Here is a 24,814-nt window from a genome sequence, read left to right as displayed (position 1 = left end):
ATCCTGGCCGGGCATTAGAGATCGATTCCTTCAATTGTAAAACGTTTTGGCCATATACACTTGAGCCAGCCAAAATATGAATTACACATTCTTCTTCCCTAGGCTTCTTGTTCATTCTATCTTGCTGGTTATCTATGCAAGCTTTGCTTTCGGAGCTACTCGATTATCAGAAGATGAAGGTAATATCTATGACATATATATATATATATATATATATATATATGAGAGAGAGAGAGAGAGATTTTCATATGATATATAGTTTGATCTAGTTTAGGTTTCTGTACTCCAGTCGATCATATATATATATCTATGAAATATGTATATATTATTTGTCACGATGGTGTTTATTAATAACCAACTTATGCCATTTTAACAATATATGTATATGTACGCAGTACAAGCTTTAAAGATCATTGGAAATATATTGGGGAAGGACCGGAATTTCATTGCAGATCCTTGTAGCAGCGAAGCATCTAGATGGATTAATACTACCTCACCAGACAGCGCAGTTACGAACAACGTCACCTGCGGCAATTGCAGTACCGCTGGCGATGATCAGATCTGCCATGTTACAAGCATGTGTGTAAAACTCTCTCTCTCTCTCTCTCTGCCTATGTCCGTACAGTTACTGTTGAGTACTTGACTATTCTCTTTAATTAGCAAATTGTTTAAACTATTTGGATTGTCTACCTACCCCTGGGATTATATATTTGAATTGTTTCAGACTATAGACTAGCTATTTGAATGATCTACCTGCATGCACCTGGGTTTACATATTTGAATTGCTTTAGACTTTTATAGACGTGAACGCTGGAAGGCTAAGAGCCTAAGACTCAGCTTGAAGACTTTTAGTTTCCGAGTCATCTTCATCGTATTCGATTATTCGCGAGGGTCCTGTTGCCAATAATGCATACATGATATTTACATGAGTGTGCATACGTACACACACATGACCCTTCTAGTGAGGGATCTTTTTTTTTTATTATTATTTTAAGGAATCCTTTGATAGACTCACTTTTCGATCGCATATCCACATCTCTACCAGTCAATTTTTAGGTCTATATGAGTAGATCATCTCTGCAAATTTTCAGTCAAATTGATAATCATTAAGACATTCATAACAGCGATTTACAATTATAAACATGAACGGTTCAAGTTTGACAGATTCGGTTCATTCATTGTGATATATATATATATATATATATATATATATATTATGACCTAAAAATTGAACGGTTGAGATGCCGAAATGCGATTGAAAAGTGAGTCCCACAAGAGATCCCTTAAAATGAACAAAAAAAGGGATCCATATATATATATATATATATATATATATATATATATATTGGAGGGAGATTGAACATCTGATTTAGTATAGTCCTAATCCAATTTCCAACCCCTCCCTAACCACTTGGTTAATAATACAAACTTGTTACAGGTTAGGAAAACTTTTTTATGAGTCATTAATTAAATAAAAGAACTTATTGTAGTCATTTTTTTCATCTGATCAATAAAAATTACTAGATGGGAACAATTAAAAAAAGACAGTCTAATTAATTAAAACATTTCTCTCCACACCCTTCCTACCTTATTGGTGCTCACTGTCATTTGATCTAAAACTTTAGTCTCTTGTTGTAAGTAGCAGAAGTGGGAAGTTTTTTTTTTTTTTAAGGAAGTGGCCGGGTGTTAAACTGTTTATCCATTAAAATGAAGATGTAAGCAACATTACACAATGTCTCACCTTTAGCAAGCTACGTCAATATTGAGCCATCACCTACACTATTCTAAACTAGACCTAGAGAATTTTAGTATTAAAAATAAGCTCAATCAACTAGTAACCTGACATTATTAGGGTTAAAGCCAACAAAGCCAAGGAGTAACCCTAATTTATTTGTGCATATATGCTTAGAATCCTGAATCTCAATGACCCTTGGATCCCATATACGGAACCGAAAATGTTCGGGCCCAAAGTGCACATCCCACACTGAATCACCATAACCTGAAATGAATGAAACCCAAACCAAGAGAGATCTCCTAGTATCCAATCCGCCACTCCCGCCAACACCTAAAATTGCAACCAACGAAGCTGTAAACCCACCACCATGTCGAGCACAATCTGACTCGAAACTACAACCCATGATTGTGATGACCTGATCAAAGGCTAACCCGGAAATAGAGCCCAAAAACTAATGACATCGTTCAGTAGGCCACCAAGCAGCATCACCACTGCACCCAAAACCACTAAGCAGCACCTCCACAAAAGACTAGGCCAATCTACAGCCCAAGATCAAAGCATGAAGGAAGCCCCAAACAACACCAATACCACATCCCCAGCCAGAGCCCATGACATCACATCAGACAAAACCTAGTCGCCTCTGTGGTGCGCCTCTGTCTGCCATTCCAAAACCAGTATCTTGGATCCCTATGACCATATCTGCATGCTTCAATTGACAAACAAAGAAATCCGAATCTACAAGGCCTTCAATGATACGCCATAAAAAGGGCGACTTGCTCGATCGTTTTGGGCGAAGGAGAGGGATTGAGAACAGCCTAGGTTGTGCTCATTGTGCTCAATGCCAATGGAGGGGCCGCTAGGGTTCTAAAAAATGAGAGCCATTTAAAAGAAGTGTGCAAAAATAGGATTGGCTGGTGGCCGTAAGAGTGGGAGGTCCTAAGTTTGATTCACAAACCAGTTATTGTATATTTTTAATTGTTATATGAAAAAAAAAAAAAACAAACAAACAAACTTCAGCCTTCGTTTTATAAATGGAAGATCCCAAGTACGACTCATAATTTTATTTTTTTTAAGTAAGTAGTCATGTGATAAAAAAAAAAAAAAAAAAAAAGGAAAATTACTGGTCCCCCTGTACTTTTTGGGATTCGACAGTTCAGTCTCTGCTATTCCAATTTTAACAGATAACTCCCCAAAACATTCAAATTTCACACAATTTGGTCCAAAATGACCATTTTACCCCTCACTTATTTTTTTTATTTTATTTTTATTCTTCTCTCTCTCTCTCTCTCTCTCTCTCTCTCTCTCTCTCTCTCTCTCTCTTTTTTATATGTATGTATATATATATGTGTGTGTGTGTGTGTGTGTATGTATTTTATTCTTCTCTCTCTCTCTTTATATAAATATATATCTGTGTGTGTGTATGTATGTATGTATGTATGTATATGTATATGTGTGTGTGTATATTTTTATTCTTCTCTATCTTTTTATATATATTTATATGTATATATGTGTGTGTACATATACATATATATATAGATATATACATACACATTAGATATATGTATATGTATGTATACATACATATCTAATGTGTATGTGTGTGTGTGTGTGTGTGTGTGTGTGTATATATATATATATATATGTGTGTGTAGATATATAAATATATGTATAATTTTATACATATGTGTGTGTGTGTGTGTGTATAAAGTGTATGTGTGTGTGTATATATGTATATGTATATGTATGTATGTGTGTATGTATGTATGTATGTATATGTAGATATATGTATATGTGTGTGTGTGTGTGTATATTATATATATATATATATATATATATATATATATATAAGGAAGTGAGGGGTAAAATGGTCATTTTGGACCCAATTGTGTGAAATTTGAATGTGTGAGGAGTTATCTGTTAAAATTGGAATAGCAGGGACTGAACTGTCGAATCTCAAAAAGTACAGGGGGGACTAGTAATTTCCCCAAAAAGAAAAACTATCAAATTTAATTTTTTAAAACTAGTTATATATAAAAATAATAATAAAAAGTAGGCGTCTTCCCTGCCTCACTATTTTTCTCCCAAGAACCTTAGTGCGTCTTCCGACGAAATCAAGCGGCACTCGTCCAGTGGTGGCCCAACATCTATGTCAGCCTTGGTCACTCGATGTTGGTGCTGCTACCGAACAGGTTTCTAAGGCCTAGCGTGTGGCTGTTCAGTTTGTTTTCTGGCTTGGAGGTTGACAACATTAGCGCCGGATTTTGGCTTGATGCTGCACTGAGGCATGTGAGTTGGTGGCGGTATGGTAGTGATGGAAGTAGTGATTAGAGAATTGACAGTGGTAGTGGCGTCGGCAGCGTGAGTTTCAGGTGGTGGCTTGGTGCACTAGGGATCTGTGTCCGTTTTTGTGTCGAGTCCTCTCTTGCACGGTTTCGCCGAGGGCTTAGGTGATGGCGTCGAGTGGTCGGGGTGGTGTTCCTCGTGGCGGTAGCGGGGCTATCGTGCTTGTTGTCAGCGACTTTGCATAGTACGGCAAAGCTTGCTATTGGTTAGGCTGTTTATTGTTGGGTTCGGGGTAGGGCAAACTTTGGGCTACTGGTTTGTGGTATTTATTTTAGTTTTTACTGTTTTTCTTCTAAAAATTCCCTACTTTTCTAGGGGACCTATGCTTGTTAGTTCTTAATGAGTATCATTTTTTACTTTGCCTATTTGCTGTCATAGCTTATAGGCAAGGCTTGCTTATATTAACTGAGCAATGGATGTATAATGAGTGGTCTATACCTACATATTGCCGTGGTACCTCTACAAGCTCTTGTCTGTCAAGTTAATGACAGCGGCTGGGTATGTAATGACCATTTTGATTTGAGATTAATATAGGGAGCTTCTATTCATACCTCCAATATTGGTATTTGGACCTCTCTCTTTTTCCAAATAATAGTTGACTTTGTCAACTTATGTCAAATTACCAATAAAGACATAAATAAGGAAAGAAAAAAAATCTCTTCTTATCTCTACGAACAGTAATACTCTTCAACTTGGGGAAAACTTTCTCTTCTAATGTAAACACTAAAATATATATCGCCAAAAGTTATTTAACGTTGTAATCAAAATTTTCAGAATTTGACTTTGTCCTCGTAAAGTGATAGACTTCCTTACTCAGATAGCTGACAATTTACAAGATCTATCACTGTGCTATAAAAAAATAAAAAATAAAAGGAGAGAACATGGGAAATACAAAGACACCTCAGTTGATGAAGCCTTACTCATTCTGAATGCAAACAAACATGTGAACGAGCGGCAACAAAAAGCAGTACTCCAGCACGTTTATATGATAAACGCAGCAATGGGTAGTTGTCCACAAGATCTTCCCGTACATCATCAGTCAGAGCAATTTTATGTGAAACTATTCTATAGATCGATATGATGAAAAATTCAACCCTATGATATAAATCTATATATAATGCACTAGACTTATGCTTGATTATTGTAATTTCCTCCACTATCCCATACATATCTAAAACAAAATAACCATGTTCATTTCAAGTTGCTATTGAATCAGTTTAGGGACAATGACACCTAAATGCAATGAAAATAATACTTGGAAAACATATTTGTACGAGATGATGAGCAAACATGGTATTGTTGCCTACGCTAACCAAGAGTTGACAATTCATTGAAAAAGTGCTAGCACCTCTGTAACTCGTATATGGAGGATGAACTTCCAAAAAAAAAAAATTTGCTACAATTCCAAATCTTCAAAAACTAAAGGAGGTCCAACTAATGATTTTTGAAAGTATGAATAGAATCTAAAAAAAAGGGGGGTTTTATTGATTTTATTGGACGATGGGCATTATAGGAAGATTAGAGAGGTGTAGATAGCAAAATGGTTATTGGTAAAAGTAAGTTGGAGGTTTATTAAGTGGGGAGGTCCAAATGCTAAATTTAGAGGTATGAATAGAAGCTCCCATTAATATATTGGTATGCATTCATTCATTCAAAAAAAAAAAGTTATGTGATAAAAGAAAATGTCTTAATTGATAAATGACACACCTTTCCAAAAAGATATATATATAAAAAGGATAAAAGTTACAAATAGTCCTTGTGGTTTAGAGTGATGCTCAAAATTAACCTTATGGTTTAAAAATATTTAATTCTACCCTTGTGGTTTGCAAAATAAATCAAATTCAGTCCAAATGCTATTTTTAACAAAAACTCCCTCATGGCAAGGATACATTTGTCATTTCAAATTAAAAAAGTAACGGAAATTAAATTAAATAGCATCTAAAAAATGAAACTAAAAAAAAACAGACTCACCATTTTTTTTTTTTTTGGTAATCTCATCCATAAATTTATTTTTTGAAAGAAGGCAAAGCCAATATATTGATGAAAAGCTAGAATGGCCCTTACATACTCTTCCGCTGCCATCTAGACAGACAAGAAGATGTGTTAGTACCCACAGTGGTACATAAAACTAGGTCTCTCATTTGACATTGAATACATCGTAGACATAGCGGGATCCCCCTTTGGTACTACGCCGGAGGCGCTAGAAGGCCCGGTCCTCCTAACCTAACTCATAAACCAGTAAATCTAGTTGCCTAGAGACCTCAATTGGTGTACAACTAGCACTGAGAATTAAACTGACAAAGACCAAGACCAAATACTAAAACTAGGTAGGAAATAAATCCACTAGACTGCCTCAAAAAAGGCCTAAATGAAACTAGAAAATAAACAATAGCTATCTAATGGCCCAAAGAAGAGCAGAGCCCGAGGCCCAATCTGACCCAGCCCTGTTGCGCTTCCGTCTTCCCGTGTTGAGGACGCCGCACACCGCAAGCCAACCACTGCCATACCTACACCATACCGTCGCCGCCCAATTCAAGGACCACTGCCACACCACAGCACCACCACCGCGAGGACAACAAATAACCCGAACGACACCAGACTCGATCCAAAAAGAAAAGATCCCTGTGCCCCTAGAGCATCGGCTGCATCCCGTGATGCCGCTGCGCTGCCGCCGTTGCTAGAACACCAGCCCGCATCGTCCCTTGAATCAGATCCATAATTTCCCCAGCCACATAGAAGCTTCGACCCAAGCAAGGCTCGATCAGATGAAAACTTCGAGCCACTGCAGATCCATGAACCACAGTGCACCCCTAGACCATCATCGCCCGTCCGGCAGCCTCACAACGACGACGAGGCAAGCCCCACCGAAGCAGAAAGCCACCGGACGAAAGGACCTCGGCTGAAAACTAGACCAAAGTGGGTGCGCGTGTAGCACCTTGGAGTTTAGGGTTTTTTCTTCCTGAAAAAAATTTCTTGGGAGGGTAGTCATTCCATAAAATTTTTAAATTAATTTTCTTTGGTTTTATTTTTTGATTTAAATGATAAACTTATCCTTACACATGAGAAGATTTTGTCAAAATTAGTTTTTGGACCAACTTTGATTAACTTCGCAAATCACAAAAGTAAAATTAAACATTTTGAAACTACAAGGTTAATATTGATCATCAAACCATATGGACTATTTATAACTTTATTCAAAAAAATAATAATACCAGCCGTTCTTGCGGGAAGGCCCAAGACAGTTGTAGGTTGGGTTTAGATGTAAAGTGGATTTTGAATGGCTTCAGAGTTCAAACCAGAGAGAAAGCCAAAAATAGTTTAGCTGCATATTTTCTACATGATAGCTGTATTGGGTTGATAGGCAATGATCATTCCATTAGAACAATGTACGTGTGAAACATGCACTCCACCTGCTTGTCAGTATGCCTATAAGAACTGGCCAGTGGCCACTGCCTGTTCGAGTTGGGTTTTGTTCGTTGGCCTTCAATAAAAGAAGAAAAAGAAAGCAATTTCTTTAACTCGATAACATTTGACCTGCTTTCATAGTCTCAGTACTGTGAGGCTGTTTTTGCAATTTAGGCAGGATATATAACAGGTGTAATTGTTATTTTCTGATGAAGCGCAGATCTCTGAAAGCTCAGGATTTGGTAGGAACACTCCCACCAGAGTTGGCGAGGCTCCCCTATCTACAAATGATGTAAGCACCCCTCCATGTTTGAGTCGTGCAAAGCAAGCAAAAGAGCACTTTTTGTCATATTGTATGTTTTGTTCCAAATTTCTAGTATCTACAACCACGACTCATTTTTCTTTCTTATTTTCTTCTTTAGTGACCTCTCCCGCAACTATCTGAGTGGTACCATCCCTCGAGAATGGGGCTCCCTGCCACTGGTTAACATGTACTAACTTTTCTCTCTCTGTATACATATGTGAGTGTGTGTGCGCGCGCGCACGAGCGTGCAATTAATATTCATCTCATGTTCACATCATCATATCAAATTTCTTCCACAAATGAAGAATCTAAGACAGCTTTATTGATTAATTGATGGCCCTTTGGTGTTGACGAGTCATTTGAATCATAAATATTGAATCCTACATATGGTTTTGTTTCATTTCATATTTACGGCCAATTAGTGTTATGGAATCATTCTCCTTATAAAAATGATTACAACTATGAGTATTGTTGCAGTTCCCTTGCGGGAAACCGTTTAACAGGTTCTATCCCCATTGAGCTCGGAAACATTAGCACCCTGCAAAGTTTGTGAGTGACTCCTCTTTCTTTCCTTTTTCCCTTGCTTAATATATGAAGTTGCTTAACAGAATTGATATCTTTTTTGTTTTGTGTGTAGGGACATCACTTCCAATTATTTTACAGGACTTCCTCTGGAGCTTGGGAATTTAACCAGCATAGACAAAATGTATGACATCTGGCCTATTGGAAATTTCCCCAGATAATAAATAATTGGTTTATTTGATTCTCTGAGTTGTATTCAGAGGCTATTATCGCCAGTAAATCAGCGATCTGTTTGATCTTTGTTTAAGGAATTATTATCTCCCTTTTATTTTCTCTTTTAGGTTTCTTGCCTCGAACAATTTTACTGGGAAGTTGCCCGAAACATTTGCAAGGCTTACCACATTAACGGACTTGTAAGCTTTTTTATCATTTCTTTCTTTCTTATTATGTTTCCTTAGCATCCAACTTAGTCCGTATAAATTGCAGTCTCAGATTAATTGGTAACAATTTTCTTTTTCCTACCATCATTGCAGTCGGGTTGGTGACAGTCACTTTTCTGGGAAGATACCTGATTTCATTCAGAACTGGAAAAATCTTAGAAAACTGTTGGTGTCTTATACGTGTGTTATCTTTGCTTATAGCTGATTCTGGACATTTTATAACACTGACTTAAATTATAACTTGTTGAAACAGAGTAATTCAGGCTAGTGGTTTGACTGGGCCAATTCCATCCAACATCTCTCTTTTGAAGGAATTAACTAACCTGTTAGTATAGCATTTGAGTTAATAGCTATTTATAAATTCAGAACAGATTTGGAATTATGTAACTGCTATTCATGGTCGATTTTAACTTGCAGGAGAATTACTGACTTGGATGGACCTGAAGCACCTTTTCCTCCACTTGATAATATGACAAAACTGAAAGCACTGTGAGTTAATGCTCTAATTATACATATGTATATCTTGCTGTACCAAACCACCATAGGTGGTAGAGTTGGTAAGAGCCTCCAGGTGTGGAACCCCCACACCCGGGTTCGAATCCCGTCGACGCTTATTGGAGTCAAATCCCAATATATTCTTGGTGGCCAGGGGGGAGGGAGCGTTCTGACAAGATCCCCTGAGCACGGATTAGTCTCTGGGCCTAGGAAGCTTTTGAGGACACCGTGTGTTTGACAAATAAAAAATATATATATCTTGCTGTACCAAAAGTCTTTGGAAGATCAAAGTTTTAATGTTTACGTTACAGGATGTTGAGGAATTGCAATCTGACTGGAGAGCTACCTACGTATCTTGCGAAACTGACAGAGTTGGACAAATTGTTAGTATAAATGTTTTTCGTCTTGTGTCTCCTGTGTTCAGATAAATAATTTGCTTTCTAGATGTTATTATATTAAAAAAATCATTTTGGCATAATTGCATGACTTTTAGAAAATGTTAGAGGTGGTTCGTAGATGCCTGTGTCCCGTAAGGCCGTAAGTATTGTTCTGATAATATCTACTGAAGTCCAATAATACAAAGTACGTAGTCTAGGTGGTAGAAACATAGAGAACTATGAGTCTCTTCCAGTGAAATAAATTGAGAGTGTTTTATGTAGTGATCAAAAGTCACATGTCCGTTTTTTAATCTTTAATCAATGTAATCATGCGCGTTCAGGCGTACACTGAGCTTATATTTAGCAGACTCAGGATTTTATTGGACATTTGCCTTACTCTGTCCATATTTTATCATCGATCGGAGGATTCAATTAGATAAGATCATAAGAAAACAATTTAAACTGTTACAAGAAATAGAAATGTAAGAGGGAAAAAGGGAGAGGAAGAGCTAGAGCAAAACCTACTTCAAACTGCCACCTTCAGTTCCTCTGAACACCCTAAATCTACAAGTTAGAACATTTTGATAAAGTCTCTTGTACTTTAAGTTTAATTACCTTCACTGCTACCATTTTCCTTCAATCGGTCGGCAACTTTAGCATCCTTGTGTTCCATCCTTATCCACCGGGTGTTGGTATGCTGCCAATTTTGCACTTTTTTACTTAATTTCTGACTGATGATCATTTCTAAACAACATATGATCCTACTATTATGCACATGTTTGTTGTGTATCTCATTCCATAACGCATATCAATTATCAATTAATGAGGTGCTTAATTCATATCTCATTAACAAATATAGAACTGCTTTATATAGTCTGTACTCTGTACTTTTACTGCAACAATTTCAGGACAGATGCTTCAAATTATTCTTTACAATGGCCGATTAGTACAATATATATGATTCTTAATCATTTCTGGGATTTTGATCCTACTGTCACATGCTTTTGGTATTGTTTTGTTTGCAGAGACCTCAGCTTTAACAAGCTTACTGGGAAAATTCCTATCCCCATTGTTTATAAAGATAATTCGGAGTACATGTAAGCAATTCAAACAACAGATTTTGACTCTCTTACACCAACATTCAGACAAATAGCTTTCAGTGGTTCAACAAGCTCAAATTATCAATTTTCTTGGGGACTATAATGATTAATGACTCACAGCTGGTGTATTCCTAAACTGCAATAACTGTTAGAACATGGTCATAACAAAAAACAATAATTTCTCAAGGTAACTGTGGAATCGATCTCAAAGAAACTTTACAAACCAGGCCTGGCCAGGGCACTTTATTGTGGAAGCCCAGGCTCAATTACTAACCTATTAATCTTTCTATGATCATTTTGGAATTTGTTCATTTTAATCAAAAGCAATGGAATAGTTTAAAATTTATTGCAGACCTTTGTTAGTTTATGTACAAATTGTTGTAATTTATTTCTGTGAATATATATCCCTTGGACATTCCGCGAAAAATATAAATTATCTCTTGTATGTGATTTTTCAGATAAAAGTATGATCCAAGGCGCTTAGAACTGATCAAACATAAGCCAATTTTATATAATGAACACTGCATTTTTCACTCATTTGTTTTTGGATTTAATATGTATAGATTCTTAACTGGAAACTTGCTGAATGGACCAGTGCCCGAATCGCTGAAAGGAAGCAGCATGTAAGGCTTTCTCCCAAATTTTAAAATTTAGCTAATTGATAAGGAAAACTACGTTATCTATTACATGAAGCATGGTACATCCATTATGGTGTGAAGTAGAACTTTGGAGCTTGGTTTGCAATTATACCATCAACATAGCATTAACTGTGTACCTTTATTTTGCTGGTGATTACTGGTATTCAATCTATGATAGCATTCTTAGATAGTACTAGCTCCTTAGTTTTGAGAGCATCCTAAAAAATTCCCAAAGTTTTATGATTCCTACAGTTCAAGACTTCCTATATATATATATATATATATATATATATATATATATATATATATAGATAGTACTAGCTCCTTAGTTTTGAGAGCATCCTAAAAAATTCCCAAAGTTTTATGATTCCTACAGTTCAAGACTTCCTATATATATATATATATATATATATATATATATATATATATATATATCCTCCGAAGACATTTTGAAATATATTGTTAGACGTACTTAGACCAGTCATGCTATATAGGACAGAATTCTGGGCAGTTGGAAAATAGCATGTTCATAAGATGGTTATCAGCAATGCTGAAGTCGAGATGCATATATATGTAAAAATAAAGGGTATGGATCGAAGTGATTGTAAGATCAAATATGGACATAACACATATCATCATAAAGTAATTGATGATTAGCTTAATATCAATCCTAGTTTAACATGGATACAAACAGTAAATCAATACTAGTGACTTAATGAATAGTGTATCAATTCATTAAGGATAGTAATCTATTGCTTAGTCTACAAGGAAGGCTACAAGTTGTGATACATTAAGAATCTAACTAGGAAACCTAAACCGATATGGATAGCTTTAATGGGAAGCTTCTTGAGGTTTAAGTCACCTATATATACAGATGAATTGGTCCCTGATTACTACCGACGTTTTGCATATTGTTCTGTCCATTGAGAAGCAAGTTGGTAAGTAACAGAAGGCTATATTCAGTGTTCGTGTTTGCAGTTGCATAAGATGGAATCCATGCCAGTAATTGCTGAAGGTAAGCCTTAATCCCTTTTATGATTGTGTGCATATGTTGTGAGCATGTATATGGTTATTTTACAATTGGTATCAGAGCATAGGCTCACAAGTATCAAAATCGTTTTAGGGTTTTGCAAAACAAACACACAAAAAAAAAAAAAAAAAAAAAAAAAAAAAAAAAAAGGGGTTTTTGCTTTACGGACCAAGTCACTGATCAGGTAACTGACCATGTAACTGGTCATGTAACTGATCAAGGTAAGTTACTTAAGTCAATTGCTGCATCTGGTTAAATATCAAGTTCACGCTTCCGCTGTGATTTTTAGCAGCAAATTGGGGAAAAAGCAAAAACAGGTTTTTCTGTGAAATTGATTTCGATTCATAGCATGATAATTGAATTATTGATTGTGCTCAAGAACACTAGTTGCATTCCCGGCGTGCGTTAGGTTAGAGTAGATGGTGACCGGATGAAATTTACAATTTCTTGATTGTTCTGTGGTTTCTTGGAATCGAAACAATTTTGATTGTGCTTGAATATGCATGATGAATTGATTGATGATATGGTATTGTATCTGTGATTGTGTAAAAATTGCATGAAGAACAAAAATCTCCCAGATTTTGTTTACACATTATTAAAATTGACAGATACGAGAGCTTAATTTTCTTACAAGGATGAATCTGGGTAGAATATAAAGTTAAAAGCTCATGGGTTTTGTGGTTTTCTGTTGGCATAAGTGATTATGATGCACAAAGCATTCTTCATTGATGTTGGCAGAAAACGATGATCAGGTAACTGACCAACTAGTCAGGTCACTGACCATGTAACTGGTCGGGTCACTGACCAAGTAACTGGTCAGGTCACTGACCATGTAACTGGCCAGGTCACTGACCATGTAACTGGCCAGGTCACTGACCATGTAACTGGCCAGGTCACTGACCATGTAACTGGCCAGGTCACTGACCAAGTAACTGGTCAGGTAACTAATCAAGTAACTGATCGAATAACAAAACTGAAATTGTGTTTTGTGTTTTAAAACTATGCTTCAGTTTTATCTTCCAAAGAAGTGGTCAAGTATGGTTTTAGAATACAAAACAGCAATATGCGTGCTTGATGAAAATAAATACGGATACTTAGAAATTTTTCTTCTGTCTAAAGATGTGGATAAATTTCTTTGGATAACTTGTTTTCATTGAACATGGTATATTGATAAAGAACTCCAGGATGTTATGTTTCTGCTCAAAAGTGTTGCTTAACATTATTTTTGGTTATGGACTGATATGAATGCAAGTATGGATTGTTTAGGTTTTCTGTATGTTCTTGTTTTGGTTGCTTAAAGCTAAATAAAACACAGAAAACTTAAAGTTATTTTCTTTACAAATTGAGAACTCACACGAATTTTTGTTTTGCTCCTTAGGTAACTCTTACATGAACTTGAACAGTGTCTTGATGCTAACTGGAACCAACTATAGAGCTTGGCTAGATTCTGTAGAGAACTATATGGGAATGCATGAGAACATAGACTATTGCTTCACTGAGGATAAACCTGAAGAGTTAACTGAAAAGAGCACTAAGAAGGAAACTGATCTTTACAAGAAGTGGCATAGATCCAATAGAATGGCTAAGAACCTCATTCGTACCTCTATGTCCAAGACTGTCAGAGGAAGTATAGAAGAACCTGAGCTAGCATCAGATTTTTTGGAACTCATAGGTGCTAAGTTTAAAGAAAGTGAAAAGGCAGAAGCTGCTAGGCTAACCAAGGAGTTTCATGTTTTGAAGTACATGGGTTCAGGGGGAGTTAGAGAGCATATTATGAAGATGATCAATATAAATGGCAGACTCAGGGAGCTCTTGATGGGGGTTAGGGATGAGCAGGTAGTGCATTATGCACTACATTCCTTGCCTAACAGTTTTAGTCATCTTAGGACCAGTTACAACTCTCAAAAGGGAAACTGGACTCTAGATGAACTTATATCCATCTGTGTGGATGAAGAATCTAGGATCAAGGAAGAAAAGGAACCTGCTACAACCATTAACCTCATTGAGAAGCCTAAAAGGAAAAAGCCCCAAAATAAGCTCAAGCCTATCAAAGCCATAACTAAGAGTTCAACAGCTGCAGTGGCCAAGGAAAATAGGCCATTTAGGTTCAAGTGCTACTTTTGCAAAAGAGTAGGACACATGAAAAAGGACTGCACTGGCTATAAAAATTGGTTAGCCAAAAAGGGTAAGATTTTTTCTAATACAGTTTTTTCTTTAGAAATTAATCTTATAAATGTTGAACCACAGTCTTGGTGGATAGATTCAGGCTCACCTATTCATATTACTAATTCTTTGCAGGGATTCATAAGGAGGAGAATCCCAAAAAGTGATGAAGTGAACCTGTGTGTAGGCAATGGCATGAGAGTGGCAGTCAAGGCTATTGGAACCTTAAAGCTCGATTTAGGATTAGGAAAATTGTTAGTTTTGGACAATGTTTTTTATGTACCTTCCATGAGAAGGAATTTGGTTTCGGTTTCTCTTTTAGTAAAATCTGGTTGTAGACTTGTTATGGATAGTAATGGAATTCTTATTTCTAAAAATTCTGTTCAAATTGGTTCTGGTGTTATTATGAATGATTATTTACAGTTAAATTGTTCAATGGCTCAACAAGAAATTTTACTTGTTGAAAATAACACAAACAGTACTAACACTTTAATAGGTGTTAAAAGAACCAAACTAAATGAAAAGTCTGCATTTTTATGGCATAGAAGACTCGGCCATGTTTCAAAAGAGAGACTGAAAATTTTGGTGAAAAACAACATCCTAAATGAACTTGATTTTTCTGATCTAACAGACTGTGTTGAATGCTTTAAGGGAAAAATAACTAATACTGGAAAGAAGACTGCATATAGAAGCCAAAATTTATTAGAACTCATACACACTGATATATGTGGACCATTTAGGCATCAAACTATCTGTGGGAATGTGTATTTTATCACATTCATTGATGACTTTTCTAGATACAGTTATATTTATCTACTTTCAGAAAAGGCACAAGCATTGAAAGCCTTTCAAATCTTTAAGTCTGAGGTAGAAAATCAACTAGAAAAGAAAATCAAAACAGTAAGGTCAGATAGAGGGGGAGAGTTCTATGGAAAGTACACTGAATCCGGCCAACAAAAGGGTCCATTTGCCTTGTTTTTGCAAGACAATGGAATTAAAGCTCAATACACAACACCCTATAATCCACAACAGAATGGTGTTGCAGAGAGAAAGAATAGGACTCTTTTGAACATGGTTAGATGCATGATGTGTACAACTGGTTTGCCTAAATTTCTGTGGGGTGAGGCTTTAAAAACTGCAAATTATATTTGCAATAGAACACCTAGCAAAGCCATAGAAAATACTGCTTTTGAGCTTTGGTGTGGCAGGAAACCTAGTCTTCATCACTGTCATGTTTGGGGATGTCATGCAGAAGCTAGGATTTATAATCCAAGCTTGAATAAACTTGACCCCAAAACTGTTAGTTGCTATTTTGTAGGTTATCCAGATAAATCTAAAGGCTATAAGTTATATTCTGCTCATCATTCACCTAGAATTTTTGAAACACATCAAGTAAAGTTTCTAAGTGAAAAAGTTCACAATACAAACCTTGAGGATTTAACCTCAGTTTTTGAGGAAATTGTGTCAGATGAGAATTTAAGTGTAGCATTGCCTTTAGAACAAGATGTAACTGATCATGTCACTGGTCACGTAACTGACTATGTCACTGACCAAGTAACTGTCCCTGGTCGAGTAACTGGTCAAGTGACTGACCATGTCACTGACCAAGTAACTGTCCCTGGTCGAGTAACTGACCAAGTCACTGACCATGTAACTGTACCTGATCAAGTCACTGCCCATGTCACTGCCCATGTCACTGACCATGTAACTACCCAAGTAACTGTACCTGGTCAAGTCACTGCCCATGTCACTGACCATGTAACTACCCAAGTAACTGTACCTGGTCAAGTCACTGCCCATGTCACTGACCAAGTAACTGACCACGTAACTGGTCAAGTAACTGAACCTCAAAATCCTCCAGTAGCTCAACCTAGAAGATCACAGAGAGCAAGAAAACCAACTTATGGGGGGGAAGAGAGTGACTACATTGTTTATCTACAAGAAGCAGAAATTGAAATGGACTGTGCAGAGGACAATGATCCAACTACATTTAATCAGGCCATTGAAAGTAGTGAATCTCATCAATGGCAGCTAGCAATGGAAGCAGAAATTAATTCCATGAGTCAAAATGCAGTTTGGGAATTAGTTGAACCTGACCCCAACCAGAAGCCTATAGGTTGTAAATGGGTTTTCAAAACCAAAAGAGATGCAAATGGCAATGTAGAGAGACATAAAGCAAGATTAGTTGCCAAGGGTTTTACACAGAAGGAGGGCATTGATTTTACTGAGACTTTTTCTCCAGTTTCTACAAAAGACTCGTTTAGGATAATCATGGCTTTAGTGGCTCATTTTGATATGGAGCTGCACCAGATGGATGTTAAAACAGCTTTCTTGAATGGTGAACTAGATGAAGTGATTTATATGAGGCAACCAGAAGGGTTTGTGCGAGCTGGAAGTGAAAACTTAGTGTGTAAGTTAAGAAAATCAATTTATGGCCTAAAACAAGCTTCTAGACAGTGGTACAAGAAATTTGATTCTGTGATTTCTACTTTTGGATTTACAGAAAATCTTGTTGATGAGTGTGTTTATTTGAAGACTGTTGGGAACAATTTTATTTTTCTGGTACTCTATGTGGATGATATACTTTTGGCTAGCAGTAACATTAAATTGCTTAAAGATACCAAGAGTTTTCTATCAAGGAATTTTGACATGAAAGACTTAGGAGAAGCATCCTATGTACTAGGTATTGAGATTAAAAGAGATAGGGCACAGAGACTACTTGGTTTGTCTCAACAGAATTATGTTACCAAAATTTTAAAGAGATTTGGTATGGAGAAGTGTGCAGCTGGAGAAGTTCCCATGTCCAAAGGAGATAAGTTAACCAAGAAGCAAAGTCCCAATAGTGATGTTGAGAAAGAAAATATGGAGTCAAAGCCTTATGCCAGACTTGTAGGAAGTCTCATGTATGCACAAGTCTGCACTAGGCCGGATTTGTCTTTTGCAGTAGGGATTTTGTCAAGATTCCAATCTAATCCAGGCCATGAACATTGGGTAGCTGGGAAGAAAGTGTTGAGATACTTGCAGAGAACTAAAAACCACATGCTAGTTTATAGGCAAGTGGAGGATCTGAAACTCATTGGATTCTCAGACTCTGATTTTGCAGGGAATTATCCAGACTCCAAGAAGTCCACTTGTGGATATGTGTTCTTGCTTGCAGGAGGTGCTATTGCTTGGAAAACCATGAAACAAACACTTGTTTCAACTTCTACTATGCAAGCTGAATTTATTGCAGTATATGAAACTGTGTGTGAAGGACTTTGGATTAGGAATTTTCTCATGCAGACCAAAGTATTGAGTCACATTGTGGCTGGAACACTTGTAATTTATTGTGACAATGAGGCTGCAGTTTTCTTTAGCAAGAACAGTAAAAGGTCAAATAATTCCAAGCATATTGATCTAAAGTATTACAGTGTTAGAGAAAGAGTAAAGCATGGTGAAATAGCTGTTTTGAGTATTGACACAAATTCACAGCTAGCAGATCCTTTCACCAAGGCATTGTCAGTAGCAGCATTCCAGAAACATACAGCAAGCATTGGAATTTTAGCTAATTTAGATGCTTAGGTTCAGTAGAGAGTTAGTCCAGTTGGAGCATTTAAAATTATAAGGTTTTTTGAGTTCTTGTGTTTTAGTTGTGATCTTTTATTTTGTTTATCACAACTTGTTTGTAATGACAGATTTTATTATTAATAAATTTTGAGGTATTTTCAGATTTTGGTTATTACTGCAGTTTTTGTTGAATGTTCTGAAAATTATCGATTTTGTGTTTAAAGTTATACTTGCTATCAGATGGCTTAAATCATGTGAAGCATGATGTTAAGGTTCAAGCAATATCTTTAAGCCATCAGTGTTCAGTAAATTTGCTTGAGTTTTTGGTTTTAGAAACATAAAGTAGGACCTAATATATGTTTACTTGTTGATACACATTAACATATATTGTATCACTTCTGGTTTGACATATGTGGATTGCAGGAGCTTGTGTTTGTGGTTTTGAAACTCTGCATTTTTGTTAAAATGTATACTGTTTCTTGCTCTGCATAAGTAACTGTGATCTGACCATGTTGGAATGGATTTTCGATTTAAGTTTGTTATCTGGCGCGCACTTCAGTAAGTTAAGTAGGTTTTGATGTTCTCTGGTGCAAATCATCGAGCATGATATGTGTGAGTCCAAGGGGGAGATTGTAAGATCAAATATGGACATAACACATATCATCATAAAGTAATTGATGATTAGCTTAATATCAATCCTAGTTTAACATGGATACAAACAGTAAATCAATACTAGTGACTTAATGAATAGTGTATCAATTCATTAAGGATAGTAATCTATTGCTTAGTCTACAAGGAAGGCTACAAGTTGTGATACATTAAGAATCTAACTAGGAAACCTAAACCGATATGGATAGCTTTAATGGGAAGCTTCTTGAGGTTTAAGTCACCTATATATACAGATGAATTGGTCCCTGATTACTACCGACGTTTTGCATATTGTTCTGTCCATTGAGAAGCAAGTTGGTAAGTAACAGAAGGCTATATTCAGTGTTCGTGTTTGCAGTTGCATAAGATGGAATCCATGCCAGTAATTGCTGAAGGTAAGCCTTAATCCCTTTTATGATTGTGTGCATATGTTGTGAGCATGTATATGGTTATTTTACAGTGATCAGGAAAGATCATATGATCCCAATTTAAACGAATATATGGCATTTTAACAGAACTAATGAAAGATCAATATTTATGAAGCCAATCTCAAGTACGTATTGTGATAGAGCTCTTTTGTTGCTGTATTTGTTAATGTTTATACCCAAAACCAATCTTCTATGAGTGAAGAGACTTACGATATTATATGCCGAGTAATTGAGATGCTAGACTTGGAACATCCGTGGGGTTTTATATCCTCAAGATGCTCCATCCCTCAGGCCTCAGCACAGATCAAACTACTTGGCGACATGGAGCATGAACATAATGCATTTTCTAATAAAACTTTAAAAATAAAAATTCATATCAGATGCTTTATGTGCAGTGATCTTTCATACAACAACATGACCATTAGTGGGACCGACAATTGTGTTGGCCGTGGCGGCATGTAAGAATGTATTTAGTAGCACAAAATTTAATTTCTTTGTGTTTTGTAGAGTAATCTTAACTTTTCCTTTTTAATGTCTACAGGAACTTGTTTGCAAGCTCGTCAAAGGGAAATAAGTCGTAAGTTTCAAATTAATTTTCTGAAAGCATGCACCATAGGTCTAATTGGCACTCCAAACCACCTGTGTATCTCTTATTTTAATTTACATTTCATTTTTAGTTGTGATGTTATATTTCTGACATTTTCCGGCCTTCTATCTGCAGAATTATTTCATGTTTGAATAATGCAACATGTTCGAAAGGTAACTTAATTTGGTTTCCGCATACATAAGTTCCTTTATGTGTCAAAAAAATTATTGTTTTGTGACAAAAGGTTTTCTACCTCCAGACATGCTAGGTGAAAGTACAATTTAAAAGCACATAATTTTATAGCCTTAGGAAATATTTGAAAGATGATATCTCTCAAGGGTTTGAATGATACGAAATAAATTGAAATTATTTTTTTCAGGAAAAAAAAAACCATTATTATGTTCTCAACTAATGAAAATTAAAGAATATATAGGAACTATTTTGGTTAGTTATATATTTCTTTTAATGAGTTACTTTTGCAAGATCATAAAACTTTAGAGATATATACATCCTTTAAAGGGAAAAGAATGATAAATTAGTAATTTCATCAACCTTGACTTGTAGTCACTCGTTGGCTTATCTTTACCATTCTATGAAAGGAACAATTGTGCTTGCCTTTTCTTTCCTTCAGGGAGGCCAGCTCCCTTTTCTTTTCTTTTTTGTGTCTGAAGCACGAGAGAGAGATATTCCAATGATGCATACATTGTTAATTTGTTATGTTAAGGTTTTTGAGTTTCTTTGAGCTGTTTGGGTCTAATTAATATCCAATATTATAGTGTGGTAGGGTTTAGTATGGGATTGGAGATTTAGGATCTAGGGTGGGGTTCTGTTATTCAGCATGCAATTGTCACTAACTTAGTTCGAAAGAAGCTTAATTGTGTAACTGCCACAAAGTTCAATTAAAAGGGACTTACGGTAACAAAATTTAGGCTAAATGCTTTTGTTTAAAAAAGAAAATAATAATAAAATAAAAAATGTTAGGGAGCTATAATGAATTTTACTCTTTTGTTTTGGGGTTTACTCCTTTTAGTTGTTCTCTTTAATGGTTACAAATCTTTTTTTGCTTTCATTCCAGAGTCGCACTCTCTCCGTATAAATTGTGGTGGAAATGAAATAACTGTTCCTGAAAATATCACCACCTCCATAACATATGAAGCAGATGACAATCAAGGTGGTCCTTCATTATTTTACAAAGGCAAAAGCAATTGGGGGTTTAGCAGCACTGGTTACTACCCTGATGATGACAGAGAACCGGACACCTTTATTGTGTCTAATATATCTACACTCTCTATGCGCAATCCTCAACTGTACATGACGGCACGCGTTTCACCCATCTCTCTAACTTATTTTGGGTTTTGCCTGATGAATGGAAACTACACAGTGAAGCTCCATTTTGCAGAGATAATGTTTACAAATGACAAAACATATCGTAGCTTGGGAAGGCGTATATTTGATGTTTACATTCAGGTATCTAATTACATACATTTCCACGGTTTTAATATTCAACAAATGATGATTAGGTTTTGGCCAATTGAAAAATGAGTTTTACGTTTATGAATTTAGAGTAATGACGTGTAATAGATTGAAATCAAGACAGAGAAATATAATTTTCATTGTGAGAATGAAACGACAAGTAATTAAAGTAGTATATATATTGCAGGGGAAACGAGTGGAGAAGGATTTTAATATTGCGGATGCAGCAGGTGGGAGTGGTATATTAGTCATAAGAAACTATATTGCTTCTGTAACAACTCATACCTTGGAGATTCGTTTCTTTTGGAACGGGAAAGGAACACAGGTTATCCCTACTGAAGGAGTCTATGGTCCTCTTATATCCGGCATTGTTGTAGACCCATTTGGTAAGTTTTGCACTGTTATGAGCTTATTCTAGTAATGATTTGTAGAGAATGCGGAGTTTCTCATATGTAAAGGTTCGTGTTAAGAGTCTACTATATCATTAAACTCTACTTCGCTCTCTCGTATAACAATGTCTTGAGCTTTTGATTGGATTCTTCAGTTTCTTTTACTTTGAATTGCCATAAAATTGCATCTACCTATTTATTTCTTGACTCGAGAGTTAAGATATCATCTTTATTAAAGTACCCTCTTAGGCTCTCACATAAAACTGATTTATGCTATTGTCAGTAATGGGTATGCGGTCTTAATCGCATTGAAATACTACATGGAGTAGCTTTCAAGCATTAGATGAAAAAGTCCATTTTCACCATGAAAAATATATGCATGTACGTACAAGAGTAAAATAATAATATTCTTCCTATGGCAGATTTTATACCCCCGAAAGAACCCTCGCCAGGAGGTGGAAGTGGTATATCCGCAGGTGAAGTGGTTGGAATTGTGGGGGGAGGAGTGTTCATAATATTGGTGATTTTATGTATTCTCTGGTGGAAAGGTTTCATAGGACCAGCAAATACTTTGGCACAAGGTATTTCCAGTTGTTTTTGTTATCCTGGTTTCTTTTTTTTGTAATTTGTTTGCTGTGGCTTCATTGACTTTTTAAAGTCGTAGGCCTTAAACCAGTCTCAAGATATTAAAAATTAAGAATGCCATATATCTTCTGAAGTTATGGGCAATAATAGAATCTTATCTAAGTTTGCTTCATGCATAGATTTGAAAGGGGTGGACCTGCAGACTGGCAAATTTACCTTGAGGCAAGTCAAAACTGCCACGAACAACTTTGACGTAGCAAACAAGATTGGAGAAGGTGGTTTTGGTCCTGTTTACAGGGTATTCTTCATAACCAATCATTTTCCGATAATATTTATTTACTGCATTTGAGCTAATTTAAATGCATCATATTTCTTGTTCAACCTCTTTAATGTTTACAGAAGAGGTTGAGTTTAAGTATGTTTGTTGAATACAGGGCCTTCTATCAGACAACACTGCAATTGCTGTTAAGAAGCTTTCAGCCAAATCGAAGCAAGGAAATCGTGAATTTGTGAATGAGATAGGCATGATTTCTGCTCTGCAACACCCTCACCTTGTCAAGCTTTATGGATGCTGTATTGAAGGAAATAACTTGTTGCTTGTCTATGAGTACATGGAAAACAATAATCTCGCACGTGCTCTATTTGGTAAGTGTTTCTTTCTTATAATTTTCATATAATTTACCTTGTTTTGGTTCATGCTAGAGGGTATGCAAAGATATTAGTTATACTCAAAAGAAAGAAACAGAGAATTCATTTCTTCAAACTACTTTTTATCAATGTAAGGCCCAAAAGAAAGTCAGGTGAAGTTGGACTGGCCAACAAGGCATAGGATTTGTGTTGGTATAGCCAGAGGTTTGGCTTACCTCCATGAGGAATCAAGGTTGAAGATCGTTCATAGAGACATCAAAGCCACTAATGTGCTACTTGATAAAAATCTTTTCCCAAAGATATCTGACTTTGGATTGGCCAAGCTTGATGAAGACGATAATACCCATATAAGCACTCGGATTGCTGGAACTTTGTGAGCCCCTATGTTTTACTTTATTTTCCTATGCTTTTCTGTCTATCTTCATTTCACCCGGATGGGTCCATAATCCATATAAGTGAAAGGAAAAAGAAAAATGGACAAATGGAAGGTTTCTCTATCCGAATAAAAGTTTTAACTAACTAGTTCTTTACTATTCAACAAATCTTAAGATGCAGATTTGTTCTTCCAACGCAGCTTTTTCATGTCATCCCTATCACATTTTAAACATTCAATTAAGAAAAGACAAACCCTATGATATTTGGAATAGTGTTGAAGAATATTAACTTTTAGTGTGCCTTGTCAAACTAGGATTACTTTTTATAGTTGTAATAGCAGAAAATGTTCTAGATTCCTATTTGTAATTAAAGTAGGAATCTTTGTATTTCAAGATTATGTACTTTGTAATCCCTGAAAGAACACACCAATTTCATCTACAATCTCTCTTGCATCCTACATTCTAAAACAAATAGAAGTATCTTTACTAGTTGTTTAACCCTGATTCTTAATGATTTGGCAGTGGTTATATGGCACCTGAATATGCAATGCGGGGTTATCTAACTGATAAAGCAGATGTTTATAGTTTCGGAATTCTTGTATTGGAAATGGTCAATGGAAGGTGCAATACAACTTACCGCTCAAAGGAAGAATGTTTTTATCTTCTAGATTGGGTAACGTGAATCTACTGGCTTCCTTATTTAATCTTGAGTTTTGTTGATACCATTTATCTCTATTAAAGCATACTCTGGCACATTATCTTTTCTCTTATAATATCAGTTCTGCATGACTTTTTCTGAACAACACTAAAAAGTTTCACTAGTTTTCTTGGTGGTAGTCAATATGAGCCTCTCATTGACATTAATTTGAAGATAAACAAATCATATTGGCTTGTGTACCCTTTCATGTTTTTAGGCACTTCTTCTAAAAGAGAGAGCAAGCTTGTTGGACCTGGTGGATCCTAGGTTGGGCTCAGAGTTCAACAAAGAAGAGATGATTTCTACGATCAATATTGCTCTCCTTTGTTCTAATGCTTCTTCAGCAGTTAGGCCCGCCATGTCTTCAGTGGTGAGCATGCTTGAAGGTAAGGCTTCTGTTCCGGAGGTGGTCTTTGATCCAAACGCTTCAATTAATGAAATCAATGAGATGAGGAAACATTTTCAATCCATTATTGAAGAAAACAATGGCGACCCTGAGAGTCAGAGACGAACTATGTCAATTGAAGGGTGGTGGACTGCTTCATCTACATCTGCTCAAGACCTCTACCCAGTCCGCCCGGATTAGCAAAGCGTCCTTTTATCGTTATACTTCTATCAACCGTTGCTACTTCTATAAGTTTTTCTCTTTGGTTTGTTTGAAAATATATATAGTTGGAATAATCAGCTTCTACAGCATAGTAATTGAAAAGTGTGGAATGAACTGTTTACCAGTTCAAGACATAGTTCAAGGGATCTCCTTCGGATAAATTTTTTTTATACTAAATGTAGGTTCAAGTCTGAAAGACACCTGCACATATTGCATGGTATAAAAGTAGCCTAAATTTCCTTCTCTCTTAACCTTCTCATATTTTTTGAGTTTATGAAGTT

At 36.1% G+C, this 24,814-nt stretch overlaps 1 protein-coding gene across 1 annotated transcript; it reads left to right on the top strand.

Annotated features, from left to right (window-relative positions):
* The first annotated feature begins 3 nt into the window (after positions 1-3).
* On the top strand, positions 4-24,809 carry LOC112202411 (probable leucine-rich repeat receptor-like serine/threonine-protein kinase At3g14840). The gene is made up of 24 exons (XM_024343421.2): positions 4-179; positions 396-579; positions 7,704-7,775; positions 7,906-7,974; positions 8,265-8,336; positions 8,425-8,493; positions 8,651-8,722; positions 8,843-8,914; positions 9,003-9,074; positions 9,167-9,238; positions 9,556-9,627; positions 10,647-10,718; positions 11,285-11,344; positions 19,570-19,632; positions 19,716-19,751; positions 19,896-19,933; positions 20,836-21,227; positions 21,421-21,619; positions 22,045-22,203; positions 22,387-22,505; positions 22,642-22,852; positions 22,991-23,228; positions 23,752-23,902; positions 24,144-24,809. The coding sequence occupies exons 1-24, from the start codon at positions 77-79 to the stop codon at positions 24,510-24,512; spliced, it is 3,036 nt and encodes a 1,011-aa protein (XP_024199189.1). The 5' UTR covers positions 4-76; the 3' UTR covers positions 24,513-24,809.
* The last annotated feature ends 5 nt before the right edge of the window (positions 24,810-24,814 follow it).

The sequence above is a fragment of the Rosa chinensis genome, chromosome 5 (genome assembly GCF_002994745.2).
Source record: "Rosa chinensis cultivar Old Blush chromosome 5, RchiOBHm-V2, whole genome shotgun sequence".
NCBI lineage: Eukaryota > Viridiplantae > Streptophyta > Magnoliopsida > Rosales > Rosaceae > Rosa > Rosa chinensis.
This window is presented reverse-complemented; position numbering and strand designations above follow the sequence as displayed.

Coding starts and splice junctions, on each gene's coding strand:
- LOC112202411 (XM_024343421.2), top strand. CDS start 77: ATGAATTACACATTCTTCTTCCCTAGGCTTCTTGTTCATTCTATCTTG. Junction 22,204..22,386: donor AGCAAATACTTTGGCACAAG/GTATTTCCAGTT, acceptor CTTCATGCATAG/ATTTGAAAGGGGTGGACCTG. Junction 22,853..22,990: donor TCTCGCACGTGCTCTATTTG/GTAAGTGTTTCT, acceptor TATCAATGTAAG/GCCCAAAAGAAAGTCAGGTG.